This window comes from Octodon degus, unplaced genomic scaffold, assembly GCF_000260255.1.
Source record: "Octodon degus isolate 3935 unplaced genomic scaffold, OctDeg1.0 scaffold00273, whole genome shotgun sequence".
NCBI classification, from domain to species: domain Eukaryota; kingdom Metazoa; phylum Chordata; class Mammalia; order Rodentia; family Octodontidae; genus Octodon; species Octodon degus.
In genome coordinates, this window is record NW_004524849.1 from 84,681 (window position 1) to 107,138 (window position 22,458).

The window sequence follows — 22,458 nt, forward strand, 5'->3', positions numbered from 1 at the left end:
GGCCTGCGCCTCTCTCTCTCTCTCTCTCTCTCTCTCTCTCTCTCTCTCAAATAAATAAATAAATAAATAAAATTTAAAAGGTACCATCTAAAATTAATAATGCTATACTAAAAGCACTGCTTGGTGTTTGAGAGAACACAAGTACAAAAAAGTAAACATTCAAAAATTCTTACTTAGGGTTGAGATCAGTGACTTAAGCTCCTGCCTGGCAAGCGCAAGGTCCTGAGTTTAATACCTGGTATCAAAGAAACCACAAAAAACTAATTTTTTTTTTTCTATCTAACTAGAAGTTTCTATTTTGTATAACCTTCTGTCTTACATTTCTAGCAATTGCTTTTGGTATATGAAAAAGTAAATTATGTAAATAGCATGAACTAATAGCACCTTTTGCAGGAAATTACATTTATGTGAATGCTATAATATACCTAAGTATTACATTTAATAATGTCAAGGTGATGGATTATAAATAATTTTACCTGTCCCTTTTCTGTCAGAAATAAGTGAACAGCTTGTGATTAATCACTAAAAATGAAGTGTGAAAAATACAGTGGAGAAGGAAATGTGACATTTGGAGTGTTAAAAAATTTTGTGGGCCGGGGAGATAGCTTAAGTAGAATAAGCGCTTCCCTGGCGAGTGCAAGGGCCTGAGTTCAATCCACGGTTCTGCAAAAAAAAAAAAAAAAAAAGAAAAAGAATTTTGTAATCCTTTATAAAGGTGAAAAAGATTGACCCATATTATCTGTGTAGCAAGTTTAAAAGAAACCTTCATTGAGTTTTCCTCTTGCAGATTGCACCCCTTCCACCACCAGTTACTGAAGCAACTGACACCACCACCACAACCACCACCACCACTACTGCCACCACTACTACTAGTACTGACACTGGAGAAAACAGTGAACGTTTACCAACCACCATGGGGGGCCCTCTTCCACCACATTTGGCTCTCAAGGCAGGTAAGGGACTTGAATGTGTACACATGACTTAAAAGACACACGGTTACTTGGTGGTCATCTCACTTCATTTGCATAGAAAAAGTAGCTACATTGAACTCCCAGTGTTAAAGAGAGATGACCCAAGGCCTTTCTAAATAACCACTAGGTCTTTTAATTAATTTATTTACAGTATAGTATATCATATTCTTGGTTATCTTTCACTAAAACTTTTATATAAATCAGGCCACATTATTTGGATAAAATATTGTAACTGCCTGGTTGCTTTTTTTTTCCCCCTTGTGGCTGAGCTGGGAATCAAACCCAGGTTTTGGCAACATGCTAGGGAAGTCTTTGGCCCCTGAATTACTTTGCCAGCATGTTGTATTTGTGTACCTTACTCCTTCAAAAAATATTGGAAAGAGCTGGCGAGATAGCTCAGTGGACTAAGTGCCTGCTTTGGCAAGCAGAGGGTCCAGGGTTTGATCCCTGGTTCTGCATGTGTGCTGGCCCAGCTCCCTGGTACACTGAGCTGGCCACGACATCCAGGCATGGTAGCACATGCCTGTAATTGCAGCACTGAGGAGGCTGAAAACAGGATCAGTATGAGTCCAAGCTACATAGTGAGACCCTGTACAAAGTGAGACCCTATACAAAATACCTGAGTGAAAAAAAATTGGAGACTTTCCAGTATTGCTTTATTTATTACTTAATGTGTCCTAACCATTTGTGAATCTAAATATAGTCAAAAGTTTAATTGGGATGCTTATTATAGGGTAAAATAACTAGGATTGTGGTTAAATTGCTAGTTTTTGATCCACTGTTTATAATAGTACACAGAACCTCTGTTACATGGAGTACTGAACAATAACAGTATTTATTAGTAGTTATTAATAGCTATCACTATTCTGATTTTCCATCATTTTCTTATGTCTCTAGGTTTTTTTTTTTATCAGTGTTCTACAGTTAATCTTTTCAGAGCCTTTAGTAAAAGAACAGTTTTGTTTAATCTGTTACAAATTAAAATTACAACCTATGATAATGTTGAATTGTCAGTCAATGTAGTACACTAGTGAAGTAGCTTCATGTTAGTTTTAATTTGCATTTTAGAGCTATACTGCAGTGATGTGATTACTTTTCATGTAAGTCATGGACATTCCAGGCTCTGCAAGTTAGTAAAACCTTCCATTTGTAAACATGAATTTGGACTTATGAAGAGAACAATGATTTCTTTTAACAGAAAATAATTCTGGAGTTGGGTCACCTGATTTTGGTGCTCCTGGACCCACCTGGGATCGAGGAGCCAATTTGAAGGACTACTACACAAGAAAGGAGGAACAAGAAGTAGAAGCGGTAAGGCTCCCATCCTGATTTACATCTCTGGAAAGATAATTTGAGATTAGTTCATAGCGAAGTTTAGGAGCTTCACAAGTCAGTATTTTTGATGAATTTTTTTAAGTGATGAAGACGGTTATAAAAGTCACCATAACCCTAAGCTGATGATTAAGACTACTCCTTCAAATTTCCTATTAAACTAGAATTTTCAGCTAGGTTTTGTAGTACATAGCTGTAACCATGCTGTTTTGGGAAGCTGAAGCAGAAGGATTACAGGTCCACCCCAGCATACATAATTACTTTAGCAAGAAACTAAGTCCTTTCTCAAAAAGGAATGGGAATGTTGCTTTGTGTGAATACTCTGGGTTCAGTCCCCAGTACTGCATTAAAAACAAAAGCATTAACAGGACAGCTTATTTTTCCATTAATTTATTTGAAGCGCAAACATTTTCTTAAATATTCCTTAGAAGTGCAGTACATTAACTTATTCAGACAGTAGGACCCTCTAGTGCATTACAAACTGATTCTGAATCAGTTTTGAGTAGAACCAGAAACAGCTTTTGCAATATAAAGGGTAGTACAACAATGTAAATTCCAATATTTTATGCATAACTAAACTGTAATTAGTGCAGCAAAATTTCATTATCATTGATTCCACAGACTCTAGAATCAGAAGAAGTGGATTTAAATGCTGGCCTTCATGGAAACTGGACCTTAGAAAATGCTAAGGCTCGTCTGAACCAGTATTTCCAAAAGGAAAAGATCCAAGGGGAATATAAGTACACCCAAGTGGGTCCTGATCATAACAGGTTTGCTTGTTTCGCTCTTTTCTTTGTATAGTAAGTTAAGCTTGCTGTTAACTTGTTGCATATGTTGTAGTTTTGTATGTTACCTGGTTTATTATATGGATCAAGAATAAGCTGTGAAAAGGCAGTAAATGACATTGTACAAGAATTACCATTGGCTTGTAATGTGTAGTTTACTGTGGCTTTCACATAAGAGTGTAATGTTACCTATTTGACAAAAAAATAAGTGATGCTTTTAAGGTTTTCAGTTGAATCTGAGAACAAGTTATAACCACAAATAGTGGTTTATTGTTAATAAATTTAAAATACCAGCCAGAAGTGGTGATTTTATTCTGTGTGGCACCATTAGAGACTGTTGTAAGTATTGTTTAATGGTTTGGTTAAATGGTTAAACGTGTTAAGTTTTCTATGTGTTGTATCTAGATCCAGATTTTACTCAGTTTGAAAGTCACCAGCTCTCTTTCAGAGTCCCTTTAAAACTTAAGGACTGTAAAATTGAAAGAGGGCTTCAATCTTTGTGTGTGGTTTGAATTTGTATATGCTGGTTTAAATTAGTGGTGTTTTTTCTGTTAAATTTGTTAAAGTTGAGCATAAAGGGAAGTTAATGTGACAGTATGTTTCTCAGCCTGCTTGCTGTTCTTCCTAAGAGCATTCCAGGGTGTAGTAATTATTACTCCCAGGAAGGCTCATACGGATTAGACTTTTCTGGGGGGCACCCTATTTTTATTGGAAGAGAAGGAGAAGTTTGAATGGAAACATTCTGGATGATTCTATTTGCTGTCCTTAATTATATGAAATAAATTATTCAAATTTGAAAATATTTTCTTTGAAAATCATTCTCCTTTGGTTGCATATTGCAACCCTAAAATAATTATTACTAAAATGAAAATTGACATTTTCAAAATGACGTTCAGAGCATGGCTCCTCCTGCTTCCCGCTGTTTTTGTTCAATCCTGAATTCTCAGACTTTGAAAATCTCAAGTTGCGAAGGAAATATGTAATTACTGATTTATTTCCTTTAATATTTTGTTCTGATCTGATTGGACATACCCATACTTACTAATTTTACAAACAATATTGTTGCAAACATTTTTGCTATCAATATTTTATTATTAATTTCTGATACAAAGAATTCAGGATATGATAATGTAGGAGACAGAGACAGTTGGGGGAGCTGGGACAGCATTGCTCCTTGTATGTCTTCTATTGAAAGGCATAATAGACAGCAACACCAGAGGTCTGTGTTCATACACACATGTGCTGCTGCTTAGGCTGAACTAAGCAATCACATGGGAATCTATTGTAAACTGATTTCTGGTGTCGCTGTTCCCCCTAGGTGGAGGAGAATGAGATTGAGTGCTGACTTTAAGCCTGGCTGAGAAACATACTGTCATCGCTGTCATTAAATGAAAGGGTGGATGTTGTTCCCCTGAAAGCCAGTGGCCTTTGACCCCTGAAGCCCCTGTGCCTGAAGGTCAGTTCACAAGAGGTATAGGAAGGAGTCTAACATTTTTTTTCTTAAGCCTCACCTAACTTTTTATTTTACAGCACCAAGTTAAGCTTAGAATGTATCCTGAGCAGTAAAAGGACCAGAATGAATAGTTGCAAAGGACAGTTTTTCCCTTGCCAAGTCCCTGAATTTATTCTTTAGAACCTACCAGTGGTTTTAGCTGTAATATACAAAGCATGTGTTTTGCTTACTAGAATGTGGTTTAAGTAAATGTGATATAAGTAAGCTAAGTTATTTTTTACCATGGCTGCTTCCAGCTACAGGGAAATGCTGAACTCTGTCTCAGGAGCTTCTAATACAAAATGTTTACATGTATTAAGAGATTTTCAGTCATTAATGGGTATTCTAACTAATTTGAAAAGTTGGGGTCTACTCCATTCCATGGCTCTAAGTAGAAAATGCCTTTTTAATGAACATGTTTTAGTTATTCAGGCTCTAACCTCTAGAATAAGAGATGTATACTCTAAAACTTTAACATTTTCCTTTTTTTGAACAGTTGGCTCGACTTCTGGCTCATGATCATACTGTTTCATGCCATGTTATAAATTTGAAGTTTACATACTTTGTTCTAGGATTGGACAGTGATGTTTAGAATTTATTATTTTTCTTTTTGCCTAAAGCGTTGGAAAGCCTGCCTTAATTAGGAGACCTGCATTTAGTAGTTTCTAACAATAAGATTCCTAACCTTGCTTGTATGTGTTTTTACAGGAGCTTTATTGCTGAAATGACCATTTATATCAAGCAGCTGGGCAGAAGTAAGTGTTAACAGCTTCCTTGGTGCTTTACCTCTTTCATATACAGGAGAATCCTTTACAGTAGTCTTTAACCACATAGATGTTGTAAATTATGTTACTGAAAAGGAATATTATAGGACAGTTTTGTTTTTGTGGCATTAGGCTAGCCCCAATCTCCATACTCTTGTGTATCCCATGCTGGCCTTCAAATCCATTTGCTGGCCTCAGCCTCCTGATGTTAGGAGTGTGACTGTATTCAAGTTTAGTTTTTTCCTTTGTGAAGGATTGCTTTGAAGAATCTTAAGTTTAGAAACATGGCAGCAATATTCCACCTACTACACTCACAAATGGAGGCTAGGTAGTTGACACTTACATAAAGCATAGGCTTTTAGGTGAAAACAAAGTGGCAGCATGCTAGGAAACAGAAGAATGAATACTAAATGTTCACAATGCAAGTGAAGTCTCCAACGTAATTGTCACCTGTGACCACATGTCAGTCCTCAGTCTGACTTGTGGAAAGTGTCTTCACAAAGAGGAAATTAGAAAAGCTTATAAGCTTCTTTATGTTTACTATTTATTTACTTAATGGGTTTCTTTATAAAAACAAACTGCTTTTATGAAATAAAAGTCTTGGGGCTGGTGAGATGGCTCAGTGGTCTAAAGCACCTACTTGGAACAAGCTTGCCTGAAGCACAGGGACCGCGGTTCAATCCCCAGCACCACATGCCAGCCAGCCCCGCCCCCTGGTGGGCTGAGCTAGCCACACACACATAAATGGATAGATGGATAAATAAATAAATAAATTTAAAAAAAATGAAATAAAAGTCTTCCAAGTTAATAATCCTGTCTAGTTCTGAGATTTAGAAAAAGTTGGCTAGATGAAGATTAAGGAGTGAATTCAATTACAGGATTAAAAACATACAGGGAATTGTCTATAAATAAGTCATTAAGAAGTAAAGGTGAGATATCTTGAGGAAACACATAAGGAATGGAATGGGATTATTCCTCAAGGAAGTTATGAAGGCCTTATGATGCCTGTGTTATTTATTCTTAGGCACTAAGCTTAAGGGTGTGTTATGCTGAAAGATGAGATGGCCCTGTGTACCTGGTTTTGTAACTAGCAAATATTATGACTTTTCAATAAATTATGCATTGCAGGTTCAGTTTACTTGGAATTTAAAGAAAAAAACTTAAAGATTTCCTTCTTGTCTAAGGATTTTGCAATTTAACGATTTAAATGTAGCATACAGAAATTTTCATGATGGGACCTACTTTTAAATACTTCATCAGGAGATAATGTTGAATTCCTTATTCTGGATTGTTTTTGAAAGTGTTACTTTGGGCTGAGACAAGAGGCTTGCCCAAGTTTAAGGCCATCTTGGGCTACACAGTCAGTTCAAGGCTAGGCTACACTGTATATAGTGAGGCCTTTGTGTATTCTGTTGCTTTATAGGCATCCTAAAACTGAATGGTGCCAGAGAAAAAGGAAACTTTCCATTACATGTTAGTGGTTTTTTGTAGTTATTGTGAGGGCCGGGGAGATGGCTCAGTAGAATAAGTGCTTCCCTGGCAAGCGCAAGGACCTGAGTTCAATCCTCGGTTCCACAAAAAAAAAGAATGTGAATAAAGTAGTTTTAGTCCAGTGTTGGAGTCAAGATCTATGATCCTTTGGCCAAATCCAAGTTACTGCCTGTTTTTGTAGGTAAAATTTCACTATAACAGCATTACGCTTAATTCATTTATGTCAGGCACATGAAACTGTAAAAACCAAATAGTATTACAGGCTTTCTAAGTCACGAATGTCACACATTTTATTTTTACAGTGTACAATTACCCACACAATAGGGATTGAACCCAGGGATTTTATATTGAGCTGTGGTATCTGTCTTTTCTGAAATAAGGACTCAATATTAAGTTGCCCATGATAGATTGAAACTTAGAATGCTACTGCCCCAGCTTCCCAAAATATTTATAAATCTAACATAATGAAAATCATTTTTAGGTTTTTTTGGGGGAGCATCTTTAGTTTCTAAGGTATATAGTTAGTATATAGCACTCAGGCTTGCAGAGCTTTACTCTTCATTTCTGCAGCAAGGTCTTGCTGTGTTGCACAGGCTGGCCTTAGACTCGTGGGCTCAAACCATCTCTTAGCCTCTTGAGTAACTAATTACATTCACATCCCATTTCACCTAAGAAATATTTACAAATTTAGCCCTTATTGGTATTTTTGTTTGTTGTTTGGTCTTATTTTTAGGAAGAGTATCACTATGTAGTTCAGTCTGATCTTCAACTCAGTTATGTAATCTAGGTGCTGGTCTCAAGGTTTCTCTGAGCCTTTCTGGAGCTGGGATTATCAACCCTTAGCCAAGATTTTCTGATTGATTATCTAAAATAATAGCCACTTTGAACCAAGTTCCTTTTATTGGTTTGTTTTTAGGTTTCTCAAAAGTTACCTTTCTCATTTTAGTTTCAGATTTTTTTCCAAAAAGTTTTATCTTTTCTTCCTGTTTTAATGCCAGGTACTGACAGCTATGTTAAAATAGGTTGTCTGCTTTTATCTCATTGGCTTGTATGTTTTAGAATCAATTCATTAATCAAAATTTTTCGTTATTTGTAAGTTATGGAATTGAGCATTTAGTTAATACACCAGATGAAAATGAACTAAGATCTATGGTATAAAGGGCTTTGGTGCTTATTTTTTTGTTGTTGTTGTTCATATAATTTACACTTTCGTCTTTGGTAATCCTGGCTTTATTTTATAGGGATTTTTGCACGTGAACATGGATCAAATAAGAAACTGGCAGCACAGTCTTGTGCTCTGTCACTTGTCAGACAGCTGTATCATCTTGAAGTGATCGAAGCTTACTCTGGACTTACAAAGAAGAAAGAAGGAGAAAGAGTAAGTTTGGATTTAGTATCCCAATAAGATACTGGAAGATTTCTGAAGACAAGGACCAAATATATTTAGAACATATGTTGTTATAGAAGCTTAATTTGTACATGTTAGAAATCTCTTTTTTTCTTCTTCTTTTCTTGCCTTTTTTTTTTTTTTTTTTTTCTCCCCTCCCCAGAACTGGGGATTGAATCGCCAGGCAAGCGCTTATTCTACTGAGCTATTTCCCCGGCCCCTAGAAGTCTTAATTTTTATAGAAGTTTAAGAATGTTACTACATCAAGTAATGTCACCATACTGACCAGAAATAAGTTAATAGTGAAACCATTCTCTGGAAGCTTACTGCTGGTTTAGAGATACTGTATTGTAGTCTTTGTGTCAAGTGTATACAGTTAGCCCCACTATAGTAGATTTGTATTCATGGGTGTTTTATGTGATCTTCATTTCTCTCTAGGTGGAGCCTTACAGAGTTAACATATCTCCGGATTTAGAACATCAGTTAATAAATGTGATTCAAGAGCTAAATCTTGAAATCATCCCTCCAGTAAGTATACAGCTTTTTGTTTGCCTAATATGGAGCTTCTGTAATTGAACAAACAACTCACATTAGGGTTTTCCCCCCTTTTTATAATTTTTAATAGCCTATTGATCCTTCTATGCCAGTTATATTCAACACTGGAAAACTGGCTCACTTTGAACCATCTCAACGACAAAACCAAATAGGTGTGGTTCCTTGGTCACCTCCACAATCCAATTGGAATCCTTGGACTAGTTGTAACATTGATGAAGGGCCCCTGGCTTATGTAAGTATAGTGATTTTTGAGATGAACATCCTATTTTACTCCAAATGTATTTCTTTAGTATACCTAGGCAAAAAAATGTATTCTGACTGAATTTGCCTTCCCATTTTATAGGCTACTCCAGAACAAATAAGTATGGATCTTAAGAATGAATTAATGTACCAGCTAGAACATGATCAAGATTTGCAAGCAGTAAGTCTGAAATAGTTTAAACTATGATACTTAGAGATTCATATTTTAGATATCTATGGGCAAATAGTATTTTCCTGTTTTTGGTAGGGTAGGCCAAGAGTACTTGGCCAAACTGCTAATCTTAGTAAACTCTAAGGGCAGTTGCTATGAGTTGAAGTTCTGAGGAGAAATTTCACTTCCTGATATAATGTAACGTAAGTAAATAAAATTAGTGATTTCAATATTTATTATACGAAACATGTTATTGTTAGGTTCTCTATACATTGACAGTATGTGACATGTTAGGGAATATATAAAACTAGGAAAATAAAAATTTTCAAAATGTTCTAAAGATAACATTCTTTAGAAATTTAGTTGAAAGAGGCAGTTCGACTAAAGATACTAAAATTTTCTTCTATGAAAAATATTTTTAGTACTAACCCACTAGAAAGATTTTATAAATGAATTTGCTAAATAATTAAGACACTTATTTCTATACAAACTTTCTTAATACAGGTCTTACAGGAGAGAGAGTCACTGCCTGTGAAGAAGTTTGAAAGTGAAATCCTGGAAGCAATTAATCAAAATTCGGTTGTTATTATCCGGGGAGCTACTGGATGTGGTAAAACCACACAGGTTCCACAGTTTATCCTGGATGACTTTATCCAGAATGATCGAGCTGCCGAGTGTAATATTGTAGTAACTCAAGTAAGTAGCAACCTATGAGGTGTATGGACAGAGTTGGAAATTTGACAGTGCCTAGAGGCCAGACTGTTGTTTAAATCCTTTCTTAGTTTCCAGTATCATATATTGCCAAGCTAAACTGGATTAATGAGCTAAAGGACATTTTTGGGCCTATAATCAAATTTAAGAATGAACATTCTAATGGCAATCCTTTTTTTTTTTTTTTATTTTTTTATTTTATTTTATTTTGTAGAACCGGGGATTGAACTCAGATCTTTGCGTTTGCCAGTCAAGCGCTTATCCTACTGAGCCATCTCCCTGGCCCCGACAATCCTTATCTTAACATATTAATGTTGAGGAAAAAACTAGTCTGACCAGTAATGAGTAACTTTTACTAAATGATTACTTGTATTTAGGATTTTTTAAAAACGGTGGATTTTTCATTAAATTTATTCTTAAGTTTATAATGACCCAAGATATAAGTACTCTTATTTCTTAGTTTCAGTAAGTTCTAGAAAAAAATAGAGATTAGCACAAAAGTGATAGAAAGTCATAGGACTAGTATTCAGAAGTAAGGTGCCTTTGGGATTTCTACTGTTACTATACTACCTTACCAGCATTAAGGAGTCCTGGCAAGTTTGTCCTAGTGCCTAGGGGACAACAAAGCATTTTCAAACATTCTCAGGCTAAGTCATTCCCCTTTGGCTCTAACTCTCTACTTAGGAACTTGAAATGATTTCACCAAAAGCCGCCCACTCAACTTAAGTAGGCACAAAACTTGACATAGAAATTCTTTTCTTAGGGACAGCTAAATAGCTTAGCTATTTAGCTCACTAAAGCGCTTGCTTAGCCATGTGCAGGGACTGGGGTTCGATCCCTGATGTTCCGTGGTGGCACGTACCTATAATGCCAGTGCTTTGGAGACTGAAAACAGGAGGATCACTACGAGTCCAATCTGTGTAGTGAGACCCTATAGTCCCTGAACTGAAATACATAAAAAAGGAAATTCTTTTGTTTTGTCCTTTTTAATTTTACTTATTTGTGTGTGTGTGGCGCCAGCTCAGCCCACCAGGGGCGGGGCTGGCTGGCATGTGGTGCTGGGGGATTGAACCGCGGTCCCTGTGCTTTGCTAACCTTGTTCTAAGTAGGTGCTTTAGACCACTGAGCCATCTCACCAGCCCTGTTTTGTCCTTTTTGAGAACCTGTAGTCCCTGAACTAAAATACGTTTTGTTTGTCCTTTTTGAGATAGGGTCTCACTCTGTAGTTAGTCCAGGATATCCTTAAACTTACATATATAGCCCAGGCAGGCCTCAAATTCATCACATAGAAATTCTTTTGGGGGGTAGGTACCAGGGATCAAACTTGGGACCTTGGGCTGGGGAGATCGCTCAGGTCCTGAGTTCAATCCCCAGTACCGAAAAAATAAAAAACAACAACTGGGGACCTTGTGGTTATCCAGCTCTTAAGCTGCTAAGAAATTTATTTATTTATTTTTTGTACTGTTGATTGAGCTCAGGATCTTGTACTTGCCAGGCAGGCACTTAATGCCACTGAGCTATTTCCTTGGTCCTGAGAAATTCTTAAATAGAGGAACGTAGTCATCAGTTTGGTTAGTATCATCAACTTTGAGATGTCAAAAAATGTGCATTTTGTGTGAATGTTCAAGGTACATTTCTGAAGTAGAGGTACAATTTCTAAAAATTTATTTTACGAGAGTTGGGGTTTTTTAGCCTAAAAAAAAGAATTTAGTGAAGGGAATAGATACTCTTTATCTAAGATCATTGACATAGGCCTCAGAAAACCTGAAATTTTTAAAAATTGGAAATGCTCCAAAATTTGCAACTCCTTAAGCAGAGTCATTCCATCATAGTGGAAAGTTCCATATTGTACCTTTTTACGGATTTCAGTAATAATGTATTGGGTAAAACTACTGTACAGAATTATCTCAGGTCTTGTGTTTAAAGTATAAGAAATGTAAATGAATTTAGTGTTTGGTGGAGGCTGGTGGACTTACGGTTTTGTTTGAGAGGGGTGTTTTTGAGTGGTTCAGTTTTTTTGTTTGTTTGTTTGTATTTGCTTTGTCCTGGAGACAGGGTCTCAGTATAACCCAGTCTGGCCTTGAACTAAAAGTGATATTCCTGTCTCAGCTTCCCAAGTTCTGGGGTTAGAGGTTTGTGCCACCATGCTCAGCAAATTAATGTTTGGACATGAGCTCTATTCCTAGATGTCTCATTAAATAAAGTAAATATTTCAAAATTCAAAGTATTTCTTATCCCAAGGCTGGTTTGTTTTTGCAGTGCTAGAGATCTATCCATAGCATATATGCACAAGTTAGGCAGGTGTTCTACCATTGTTAATGTCCCTGCACCCTTTACCAAGCATTCTGATAAGGGATCCTCAGCCCAGCCCTTCAGTTTAGTGGGGTTTTTTTGGTTTTTTTTTTTTTTTTTTTTTTTGCTGAACCGGGGATTGAACTCAGGCCCTTGTGCTTGCCAGGGAAGCGCTTATTCCACTGAGCCATCTCCCCGGCCCCTTCAGTTTAGTTTTTAAATCTCAGTGTTTTTTCGTTTCCCGTCCTATATCCCAAACTGGCTGTAAATCTTTCTCCCTTAAAGTGGAAGTTTCAGCCCTGAATACTGATCAGGTAAAACATGTTTCATCTTACCCAATCTTTGAGGAGGGGAGTATTTTTTTTAAGAGGGCACCATTTGATAGAAGAGGATACCTGAGGTTTCTGTTTTTTGAAACTGTCTCACTGTGTAGCTACTGTTCTTGAACTTACTGAGTTCTTTTTTTTTTTCTTTTTTACCCCAGATGGAATGTTTATAGCTGGTGCTTCTCTTGATTCCTGCTAAAGGGTTTCTAGTAGCATGAAATGCTGCTCATAATGGCATTTTATGTTCTGATTTTACATGAATAACTGGTTCTTTGAGATAGAATCCTGCTATGTAGCCCAGGCTGGCCTCGAACTGACAGGATACTCCTGGCTGAGCATTCTTAGTGTCAGGGCCACCTTGCTTGATTTTTAAGAAAGTTAATCATTGAGAAGCACTTTTCTCCTTGGTGTAAGTTGTTACCCAGACTCACTGAATCCTGTCTGTGTCTTTGCACTATGCACACCTACACCATTTAATTCTTTCATTACTTGAGAAATATTTGAAAATACAGAAGAAAATAAATTACTCTTTTAGATGAATTGCAGTTGTTACTGAGCATTCTCAATTAGGATATTAAAAAATTAGCATTGATCAATTTCCTTGTGGGCTAAAACCCTGAGAAGGTTATGGTGATAGTAGCTGCAGGCCACTTTCTACTCATACTTCTTTTGGGGGTTGGTTGGGAATGGCAAAGGTAGCAGATTTGGTAGCATAAGAACATCTTAAAAGAGTCAAATAGTTTTACAGTCCACCTTCTGGTAGAAATCTTAAAAACTAGAGAAAAAACAAAAATAGGGATGATGATAGTATTGTGTTTTATACTTCTAATGGTATGCCCTTTCTATATCTGGTCACTTAACATATGGCAGAGCTTTTGATGTTCAGAGCTCCTTCATGTGACATTAATGCTCATGGTCACATAGGTATGAAGTACTGCTTCTATACCTGAATTGATCCTCTGGTACTAGAGGATAAGGACATGTAACGTGTGGTATGCTATCTTGTTATGTAGTCCAGGCTGTAATGATCCACCTGCCTCAGCCTCCCCAGCGCTGAGATTACAGGCACGCACCACCATACCTGGCTCTGTGTGTGTCTGTGTGTGTGTGTGTGTGTGTGTGTGTGTGTGTGTGTGTGTGTGTGTTAGAGACACCCCCACAGACAAGACAGACAGGTTCTCTTTGTAGTTCATGCTGGCCTTGAACTGGAGTTCAAAGAGAAATTCAAGAAAATGTCTTAGATAAATTCATACATTTAATAAGGTGGTTAGGTAGTTAATTAAAAAAAAAGCTGGCATAGTTAAGCTGCGTTAGAACAGGCAAAATTACTAATTCAAGAAGATTCTAGGGGCCAGGGAGATGGTTCAGTAGAATAAGCGCTTCCCTGGCAAGTGCAAGGATCCGAGTTCAATCCCCGGTTCCGAAAGAAAAAAAAAAAAAAAGGATTCTACTGTACAGTGTGTTCAACAAGGTAAGGTATCTTTTAATCTCTTGTTTTCTGAGTAGGATAAATATGAGTTAGGTGACTGCATAGTTAAGTGTTACAAGCCCTATACTGAACGCAGTCAAAGGGACCCTGTTGTGTTTGGCTATGGAAACACATTTTTTTGTATTTGTCAAAAAACGATAACTGTTGAAATGGGGGGGGGTTAGTGCTTTTATTTGCCTCTGGTTTTCTTAAGTTATGTTGTAAACATAGAGGTATTTAACTGGGTAAACCTAAAAACAGTTTTGACTCCGTTTATAATACTTCAGTCTCTTAAGTTTGCCTGTATTGTAGCTGTAGCTTAAGCATGTTAGACTAACGATGTCCAAGAATATTTGACGTCCTGTACTTAGAACATATGAAGCACTAAAGCATTAACTTACTAACATTCCCTTTGGGTTCTGTGACACAAATGTGCAATAAATGTTTGGTGATGAGTTAAGTGTATGAGAGAAGGGGTGGGTCTACCTTCCTTCTGTTTTGCATAGTAACTCCAGTAATTCCCTAACAGTGTATCTTCAGTGTAGCAGGCAGAAGAACCAGCTTTTGTGTGTGCTCTGCATTCTGCCCTACTGGAATATTGCTTAAATGTCGTTGTTCTCTACAAAACCTTTTTTCTCTTTTTAAATGTCTGGCATAAAGTTAGGTAGTTAGCATGTTTACAGATAAGTTTTTGGATTTTTAAAGTTATCGTTACTGTTAATGTTTCTGTAATAGATTTATTGTAATTAACCATAATAAACAAGTGTACTCTTATAATTTATGAAAGAAAAACTTGTTTTTCCTTTTAGCCCAGGAGGATCAGTGCAGTTTCTGTGGCAGAGCGAGTTGCATATGAAAGAGGAGAAGAGCCTGGAAAAAGCTGTGGCTATAGTGTTCGATTTGAGTCTATACTTCCCCGTCCTCATGCCAGTATAATGTTTTGTACTGTAGGTCAGTCAAGTATCATTTGGGATTATATTATTGGTTTGTAAAGAAAAGTTGCTAGATAGGATACCTGAGAATAATGAACAAATCTTAGAAATCTTACTTAAGACCTTTTGAGGGGCTAGAGAGGTGGCTCAGTAGAATAAGCGCTTCGCTGGCAAGCGCAAGGGCCTAAGTTCAATCCCCAGTTCCACAAAAAAAAAAAAAGAGACCTTTTGACGGTGCGTTATTTTCTTTTTGAGATAGGATCTCACTATGCAGTTCAGGCAGACCGGCCTTGAGCTCACTTAGTAAATCGGTCTTGAACTTGACAGTCCTGTGGGCTCAGCCTCCCAAGTGCTGGGGTTACAGGTGTACGCCATCACCCCAGCAACAGTTTTCTTCATAGAGAATATGATGTATCTGCTGGTGGTTTTAACTTGGAGAAAATGAAACCATGAAATCAGTAAAAAGTATATTTTAGGCTATATCATCCCCATCCCCCTTTCCCCCACTGGGGATCAGACTCAGGACCTTGCACTTGCCAAGCAGGTGTTTATACTAAGTGAGTTATATCCCAGACCCATAATCGCGTTTTTTTTTCCTTTTGCGGAATTGAGGATTAAACTTGGGCCCTTGCGTTTGCCAGGGAAGTCCTTATTCCACTGAGCCATCTCCCCAACCCCTTATAATCACCTTTTTTAAAAATAATTTTAAGTATATAGATGAATTCCTAAAACGCTGGGGGTTAGGTTATTGAAGTATAATTTCCTGAAAATTAGCTTCTTTGGTTCTGTACCTCCTTGTGTCTAACATGAAAACATTTCTAAATGTTCCTTTCATCTTTTAAGGTGTGCTATTAAGAAAACTAGAAGCAGGCATTCGAGGAATCAGTCATGTAATTGTTGATGAAATACACGAAAGAGACATTAATGTAAGTAACTTGTGAGTTATGTTTTTTATAAATGAGAAATTTAAGCACAGTTTTCTCTTTGCATTCATGCCATGTAAGTATAATTTATGGTATAATTAAGTATAAGTAGTGGTAAATGACTTGAGTAGCTGGTGGATTTTTTATTTATTTTGACACAAGCTCTTACTGTATAGTTCGGCGTGATGTTGAACTTACTTTATATAGCCCAGATGGGGCTCTCAGATTCATGAAGATAGTCCTCTCTCTGCCTCAGAAGTGGCAGGACACCCAACCAGCTTATGGAGTTTTATTTTTTAATTGGATGTTTATCTGCTAAGTTTTATTTTTCTTTTCACATAACGTTTCGATGTTACAGCTCTAATTCTTTTTAGATGTCTGGTAATGATGCCACAGGAGAAAACTGGAATTTTCTGTTCTCGGTCTTTGGCAAGCCAGTATAAAGTTAACTTACTACGTATAATTATATAAAATTTGATGCTATAAACCTGTGGCTTGTTTTTAATGCCACTATTTACATAGTCAAACCAATTACAGTCCATTTGAAAGATGTCAGCGCATGTTTTTGTTCAAACTGGCATTACATAAAATACTCTGGATTTGACTCTTTGGAAAATACATTTATAATCATTATATAATTATGTTGTGGAACAGCAAATAAGAGTGGTCTGAATGCTTCATTAATATAATCACATAGTTTTTCAGTAAAATAAATTTTTGCTGTCTTTTTCCATGCGAATCTTAGCAACTATTGTTTGCATTGCTAGGATCGATTTCAGGGCCTCATGCAGAGAGCTAAACAAGTGCTCTACCACAAAGCTATGCAACCTTTCCACTTTCCCCTTTTTTCCCCCTAATTAGCATCAGTCCTGTTTCAGAATTTTCTTTACTTGCTTATTAATATACAAGCGTTTTTGGGCTTAAGTTATTTTAAGTCCTACAATAATATCAGTGGATTATTGTTAGTATCTGAAAAGTAAAGTAGCTTTTGAAGATGGTGTATATGTACTATTTGCAATGAAAAATGAAAAGTTTTTGCCAAAAAATCTTTAAAGTTTTGCTTTTGGGGGCCGAGGTAACAGCTCAGCGGCATAAGCGCCTGCCTGGCATGGGCAAGGTCCTGAGTATGATCTCCATCCAGTGCTACCCAAAAAAAAAAATGGTTTTGATACTTTGAGAATTTTGCTGTATTATCTAGGCTGGCCTTGAACTCACTAAGCTCAGGCTCGCTTTGTGATCCTCCTGTGTCAGCCTCGCAAGTGCTGAGTTTCTACGCATGTTGCCACCATGCCTGGCTAGAAGTTTTTTATGGTCTCATCTTTCAAACAAGCCTTACCTAAATTTCTTAATGGTTGGATAAAAGATGAATATACAGAAGTCATTTGCATTCTAAACAGGCTAGAAAACAACAAAAAAGATGCTATTGCAGTAATCAGAATATGAAATAATTTAAGAATACAACAGACATATAAGACCTATGTAGAAAAATAAAATTTATTGTAAAACACTAGGAAAAAGGATGAAGGGCCACAGATACAGCTTAAGCAGCACAAGTGCTCACCTGTTAAGTGCAAAGTCATGAGTTTGATTCCTGGTAGGAAAGAAGGAAGGAGATAAATAGAAGGATAGATAAATAAGTTTTTTGCCTTATAGATAGCAGGGCTTATTTTGAAGTTATGGTAATTTGTGTATGTGGCTTAACAGTTAGTTGGATGAAATAATAGTGGAGAAATGTTACTGAAAACTAGTGGTTCTCCTTACAGAAGTAGTTGACATGGGATCTCCACCTCATAATCAGATACAAAATTCAATTCTGGGTAGATTTAGAGCTTAAATGGTAATAACATCTGCAATGCAAAGTAGATGGGGTTTTTGTTATTTTGGATAGTTTCACTATGTGCTTTAGACTGGCCTTGAACGTACTAACTAGGTAGCTCAGGCTGTGGCAATCTTTGAACTCAATAGTATATTCCTGCCATAGCCTCCCAAGTGCTTTGATTAAAGCAGTATTCTTGTAGTCAATTTTGAAAATAAGAGGTTTTCTTTTCTTTTTTTTTTTTTTCTGCATGAATTCTCCAAAATCTGGTGTATATTTTACACCCAGAGGATATTTCAATTTGAATTAGGTACAGTTCATGTGCTCAGAAGGTATGTGTGGCCAATAGCTACTATATTAGACAATAGTTATGTGCTTCCCTTTTTTTTGTTAACAGGGATCAAACTCAGGACCTTGTGCTTGCCAGGCAGGCACTTAAACCACTGAGCTATCTCCCCAGCAGTTTTGTGTATTTTTGAGTGTCAGTCTATATTAAAATAAATAATTTTTATATTAAAACTAAGATCATTTATTCCTTCAAGCCAGATGATCTTAATACACGAGTATAGAAATGTAAACAACTACAAATTAGTAAGATCCAGAAAGATGAGTAAGAGATAAGTCATAGAAGAGAAACATTGGGCTGATAAATGCAAGATTGCTGTATCTTACTGGGAGTAAGGAAGGTATAGTTCAAAACCCCTGTAAAGTACTGCCTTATTGTTTAAGACACCTTAAATGACAATTAACAAGTGTTAGTGTATGGATCCCCCAAGATATTTTAGCAGTACTTGTGAGAGTATGTGAATAATCGAGCCAATTAGGAAAAGTTTTATTTTATCTCTTTTAAAAAGTTCCCATTTTCCATATCCTGTCACCCAGCAGTTCTAAGGTAATATTCATAGTAACATTAGTAAAATCCTGGAAATTATCTGGATACATGCAAGAGTAAGTAAATTCATTGATTTGTTCATGCTCTGGAATTTTAAGCATGTCAGAAAGAATGACAATGTGTCAGTGACTTATAAATGATGTCACTAAAAAAGGAAATACCAAAGGTTCTAAAATTTACATTCCTTTAAAATTAAGAACAATACTCAGGCTGAGATGTGGCATACACTTGTAATCCCAGCAGTCCAGGTGGCTACTAAGGGAGGAGGATCACGAGTTTGAGTACAGCCTGGATAAGTGAGCAGTTTATTGTGACTTCCTGTCTAAAAATAAATGGACTTGAGATTATGTAGCCCAGTGCAAAGACCCTGGGTTCAATCCTTCGTAGTACTCGAGATAAAATTTTAAAATACGTATGTATTTAAGATGGACGGTGGTATTTAGAGGAGGCACGGATGGGGAGAGGAACAAATAAAAGTTCTGCAAGAATTTTTGTGTTTGTGGGTTAATAACTACACTTTTAAAGAAAGTTAACTTCTTGGCCATTTTTTGCTAGAGTGAACTACATATGGGCTTTTCAACATTTAAAAAATAAGTCACAGGTGACTTTTTCTTGTTTCTAGTTAATTATAATTAGAAGAAACTTCATTGCTGTCCTTAATATTCTTTGTCTTTCTCTTCCCTTATATAACTAGCACTTGTTTCTGTTCCCAGTTTTTGATTGAGACAGGATTTTACTATGTATTCTAGGCCACACTTGAACCTTGCCTTGTACGTAAGGCTGGCCTTGAACTTGGAGGAATCTTCCTGCCTCAGCCTCCTGAGTGCTGAGGTCACAAGAATGCAGTGATAGGAGCTATGGAGATGGCTCAGTAGAATAAGTGCTTTCCTGGCAAGTGCAGTTCCTGGTTCTGCAAGAAAAAAAAGAATGCACTCCTATGCAGCACTTAGGTTTTTGTTGTTGTTTTTGTTTTTTTTTTTTTTGCCATACCAGGAATCGAACTCCACTTGCCAAGCAAGCACTTACTCCACTGAGCTAACTCCATGGCCCTCTTAACTGTGTTGTTGTTTTTATTTTTATGTATTTAGGAAAGGGTCTCATTACGTAGATCAGACTCGTAGTGATTCTCCTGTTTTCAGCCTCCCAAGTGCTGTGATTACAGGTGAGCACTACCATGTCCAGTATCAGTGCACCCTGCGGGCAGGGCCGGTATGGCATGAAGGGGATTGAACCCTGGCCACTGCACTCTGTCTAAGCAGGCACTTTACTTTAGTCCACTGAGCTTTCAGGCCAGCCCCTTCTTAATGGTTTTTAAGCTACATGTCACTGTATTTTATTATATTCTGCCAGCAGCTTCAGAAATACTGAATTTTAGGGTTGTCTCTTAGCTATATAATACAAATCTTTGAGAATCTTCTGCCATACATTTTATGTAATTTCATTTGTTTTTATATTTTAATAGACTGACTTTCTTTTGGTTGTCTTGCGTGATGTGGTGCTGGCTTATCCTGAAGTTCGCATTGTTCTTATGTCTGCTACTATTGACACCAGCATGTTTTGTGAATATTTCTTCAATTGCCCCATCATTGAAGTTTATGGGAGGACTTTTCCAGTTCAAGGTAAATCTCATGGTAGTGGGATGGGATGATATAAGTGTTCATAGAATAGGATTTGTATTTTTTTTTGTGTGTGTGTGTGTGTGTGTGTGTGTGTGTGTGGCCAGCTCAGCCCATCAGGGGGCAGGGCGGAGCTGGCTGGCATGTGGTGCTGGGGGATTGAACTGAGGTCCCTGTGCTTTGCTAAGCTTGTTCTAAGTAGGTGCTTTAGACCACTGAGCCATCTCACCAGCCCCAGTATTTGTATTTTCGACAGAGATTGTAGTAATAGTTAAGGGCATTTAAAATATAGGCCAAATTAGTATTAAGCCACCACAGCATTCTTGGGATGTTTCCTTGCCAGTGAGTTTTTATCATACATCAGTAAATTCAGTGGGATGAATACGAACAGGTTTCATTCTTAGGTACTTAGGAGTTTCATATGCAGTTAACATATACTATGTGTATGTGATGGGCATTCCATAAAAGTTTTGGATTAATGTACAGAGGAGACTGCAGCTGGCTTTGTGAGACTAGATATAACTTCTACTTAGGGTCTAAGGAAAAAAAGGGTCTAAGGAAAAAAAGGCTATAAGGAAAAAAAGGCTATTATATTAGCAGTTGTAAAGAATCAGGTTGAAAGTAAAGAATTGTAAAGTATGAATTAATAAATTTAGACTACTTCACTCTCAAGAGTTGATAGCATATGCTTAACCTGACTGGATTGTCTCTGGCAGAATATTTTTTGGAAGACTGCATTCAGATGACCCAGTTTGTTCCTCCACCAAAGGATAAGAAAAAGAAGGACAAGGAAGATGATAGTGGTGAGGATGATGATGTAAGTAAATTTAATGCGTTTTCATTGTGGGCAACTTGTTACTGAAGAAAAGACAGTGATTTTACTAAAATGAATTAGCCTTATAGAACACTTTAAAAAAGTTTGTTGTCTATGGATTGTTAAATTTCATTCCAACTAACTGTAGATTGAATGATACCCATTTTCTAGTAAGTTAAATTATCTTTGGCACACAGATTTTAAGATGTTTAAACTTAAACACCTAAAAAACTGTTTTATCTTAATTCCAACCGCTTTATCTTGCTCCATGTTTTCTGTGCACTATAGCATCTGGGAAACATGCAGACAAGAAAATTTGCTCCATTCTAGATGTGTTAAATTGAAATCTTCTGGTAAAATCTCTCGGTCATCCATTTGTATCACAAAGCATAAGGAGCAGGTATTTTCCTAGGTTAAAGAGGATATTGGGCAGCAATACTTTGTGAGGCAGAGAACATTAAACAGGGAACGGAAATATCTATAAGGAAGAAAGGATATTTATTTTGTGTATGCTTGAGAGAGAAATGAAAGTATCAGAATGCAGGTCATCAGGCCACAGAGATAGCTCAGTGGCATAAGCGCCTGCCTGGCAAACGCAAGGTCCTGAGTTCAGTCCCTGGTATAAGAAATAAAAATGTGTCTTCTTCCTGGAAGTTTAAGAGATTGACTGCTGTACAGCAGCCAGTGATACAGTTCGATAGTGTCATTAGGATCAGTGTCTTTAATGTATACATACACAAAGTAGAAAGTTTAGCACAGCAAAAAAGACCAGTTGTGTTCCAACTTTGTTTCTCATTGAGGTCTTGATTTATCACTGATTTTAAAATAGAATATGTGGAAAATGTATAGAACCTTACTTTAGAAATAGATGAAATGATCAAAGGTTACTAAGTGATACGAGCAATTCATTAACAAGGAAAATATCATTAATCATAAGAAAAAATTAAAATTTGTTCTTGCATATTAATCGTGTCCTCTGGAAATACTAGGGGGAAAGTTCAGAACAAGCCAGTTGAGATGGAACCCATACCTATAGACTCAGCTACTCTAGAGGCTGAGATGGGAGGGTTACTTGAATGCATTTTAAGTTGTGTTGTACCATAGAAATAGTGCCTGCACTAAGGGAAACACCTAAGAGTGGGGAATTACCAGGTTTCCTAAGGAGTTGAACTGGGCCAGATCAGGAAAACATGTTGATACAGGTTCTGTATGGCAGGTAATTATTTGCTGTGATCATTACATTTCATGTTGTTGGGGGTTCCCCCCCAACCCCTTCCAACACTGGGGATCTAACTCGGGACTTGTGATGGCCCCACGGGCCACAGTATAACCTGCTTAGCTATATTCCCAGCCCAAAAGTTGGAGGTTTTGGGGGTGGGAGGGCTAGATCAGGCTGCCTTAAGGGCCGGTCTGGCACAGCTTTTGGAGCTGGGAATAAAACCGTGATCCTATGTGCCTGACTTTATTTGTCTAAGAGGC

The 22,458-nt window shown here is 37.1% G+C and overlaps 1 protein-coding gene across 2 annotated transcripts in view; it reads left to right on the forward strand.

Moving 5' to 3' along the window:
- Positions 1 to 22,458, forward strand: part of Dhx9 (DExH-box helicase 9) — a 45,862-nt gene that overhangs the window by 10,185 nt on the left and 13,219 nt on the right. The window contains exons 4-16 of one of the 2 annotated variants that reach the window (XM_023706859.1): positions 788 to 953; positions 2,170 to 2,282; positions 2,925 to 3,073; positions 5,289 to 5,335; positions 8,077 to 8,213; positions 8,661 to 8,750; positions 8,848 to 9,009; positions 9,121 to 9,198; positions 9,694 to 9,885; positions 14,796 to 14,937; positions 15,762 to 15,844; positions 20,012 to 20,168; positions 20,882 to 20,982. In XM_023706859.1, coding sequence (XP_023562627.1) covers positions 788 to 953; positions 2,170 to 2,282; positions 2,925 to 3,073; positions 5,289 to 5,335; positions 8,077 to 8,213; positions 8,661 to 8,750; positions 8,848 to 9,009; positions 9,121 to 9,198; positions 9,694 to 9,885; positions 14,796 to 14,937; positions 15,762 to 15,844; positions 20,012 to 20,168; positions 20,882 to 20,982 — 1,617 coding nt within the window. Of the gene's footprint in view, positions 1 to 787; positions 954 to 2,169; positions 2,283 to 2,924; positions 3,074 to 4,450; positions 4,545 to 5,288; positions 5,336 to 8,076; positions 8,214 to 8,660; positions 8,751 to 8,847; positions 9,010 to 9,120; positions 9,199 to 9,693; positions 9,886 to 14,795; positions 14,938 to 15,761; positions 15,845 to 20,011; positions 20,169 to 20,881; positions 20,983 to 22,458 lie in introns of those variants that run through there. The other variant, XM_023706860.1, reaches the window with a different exon arrangement.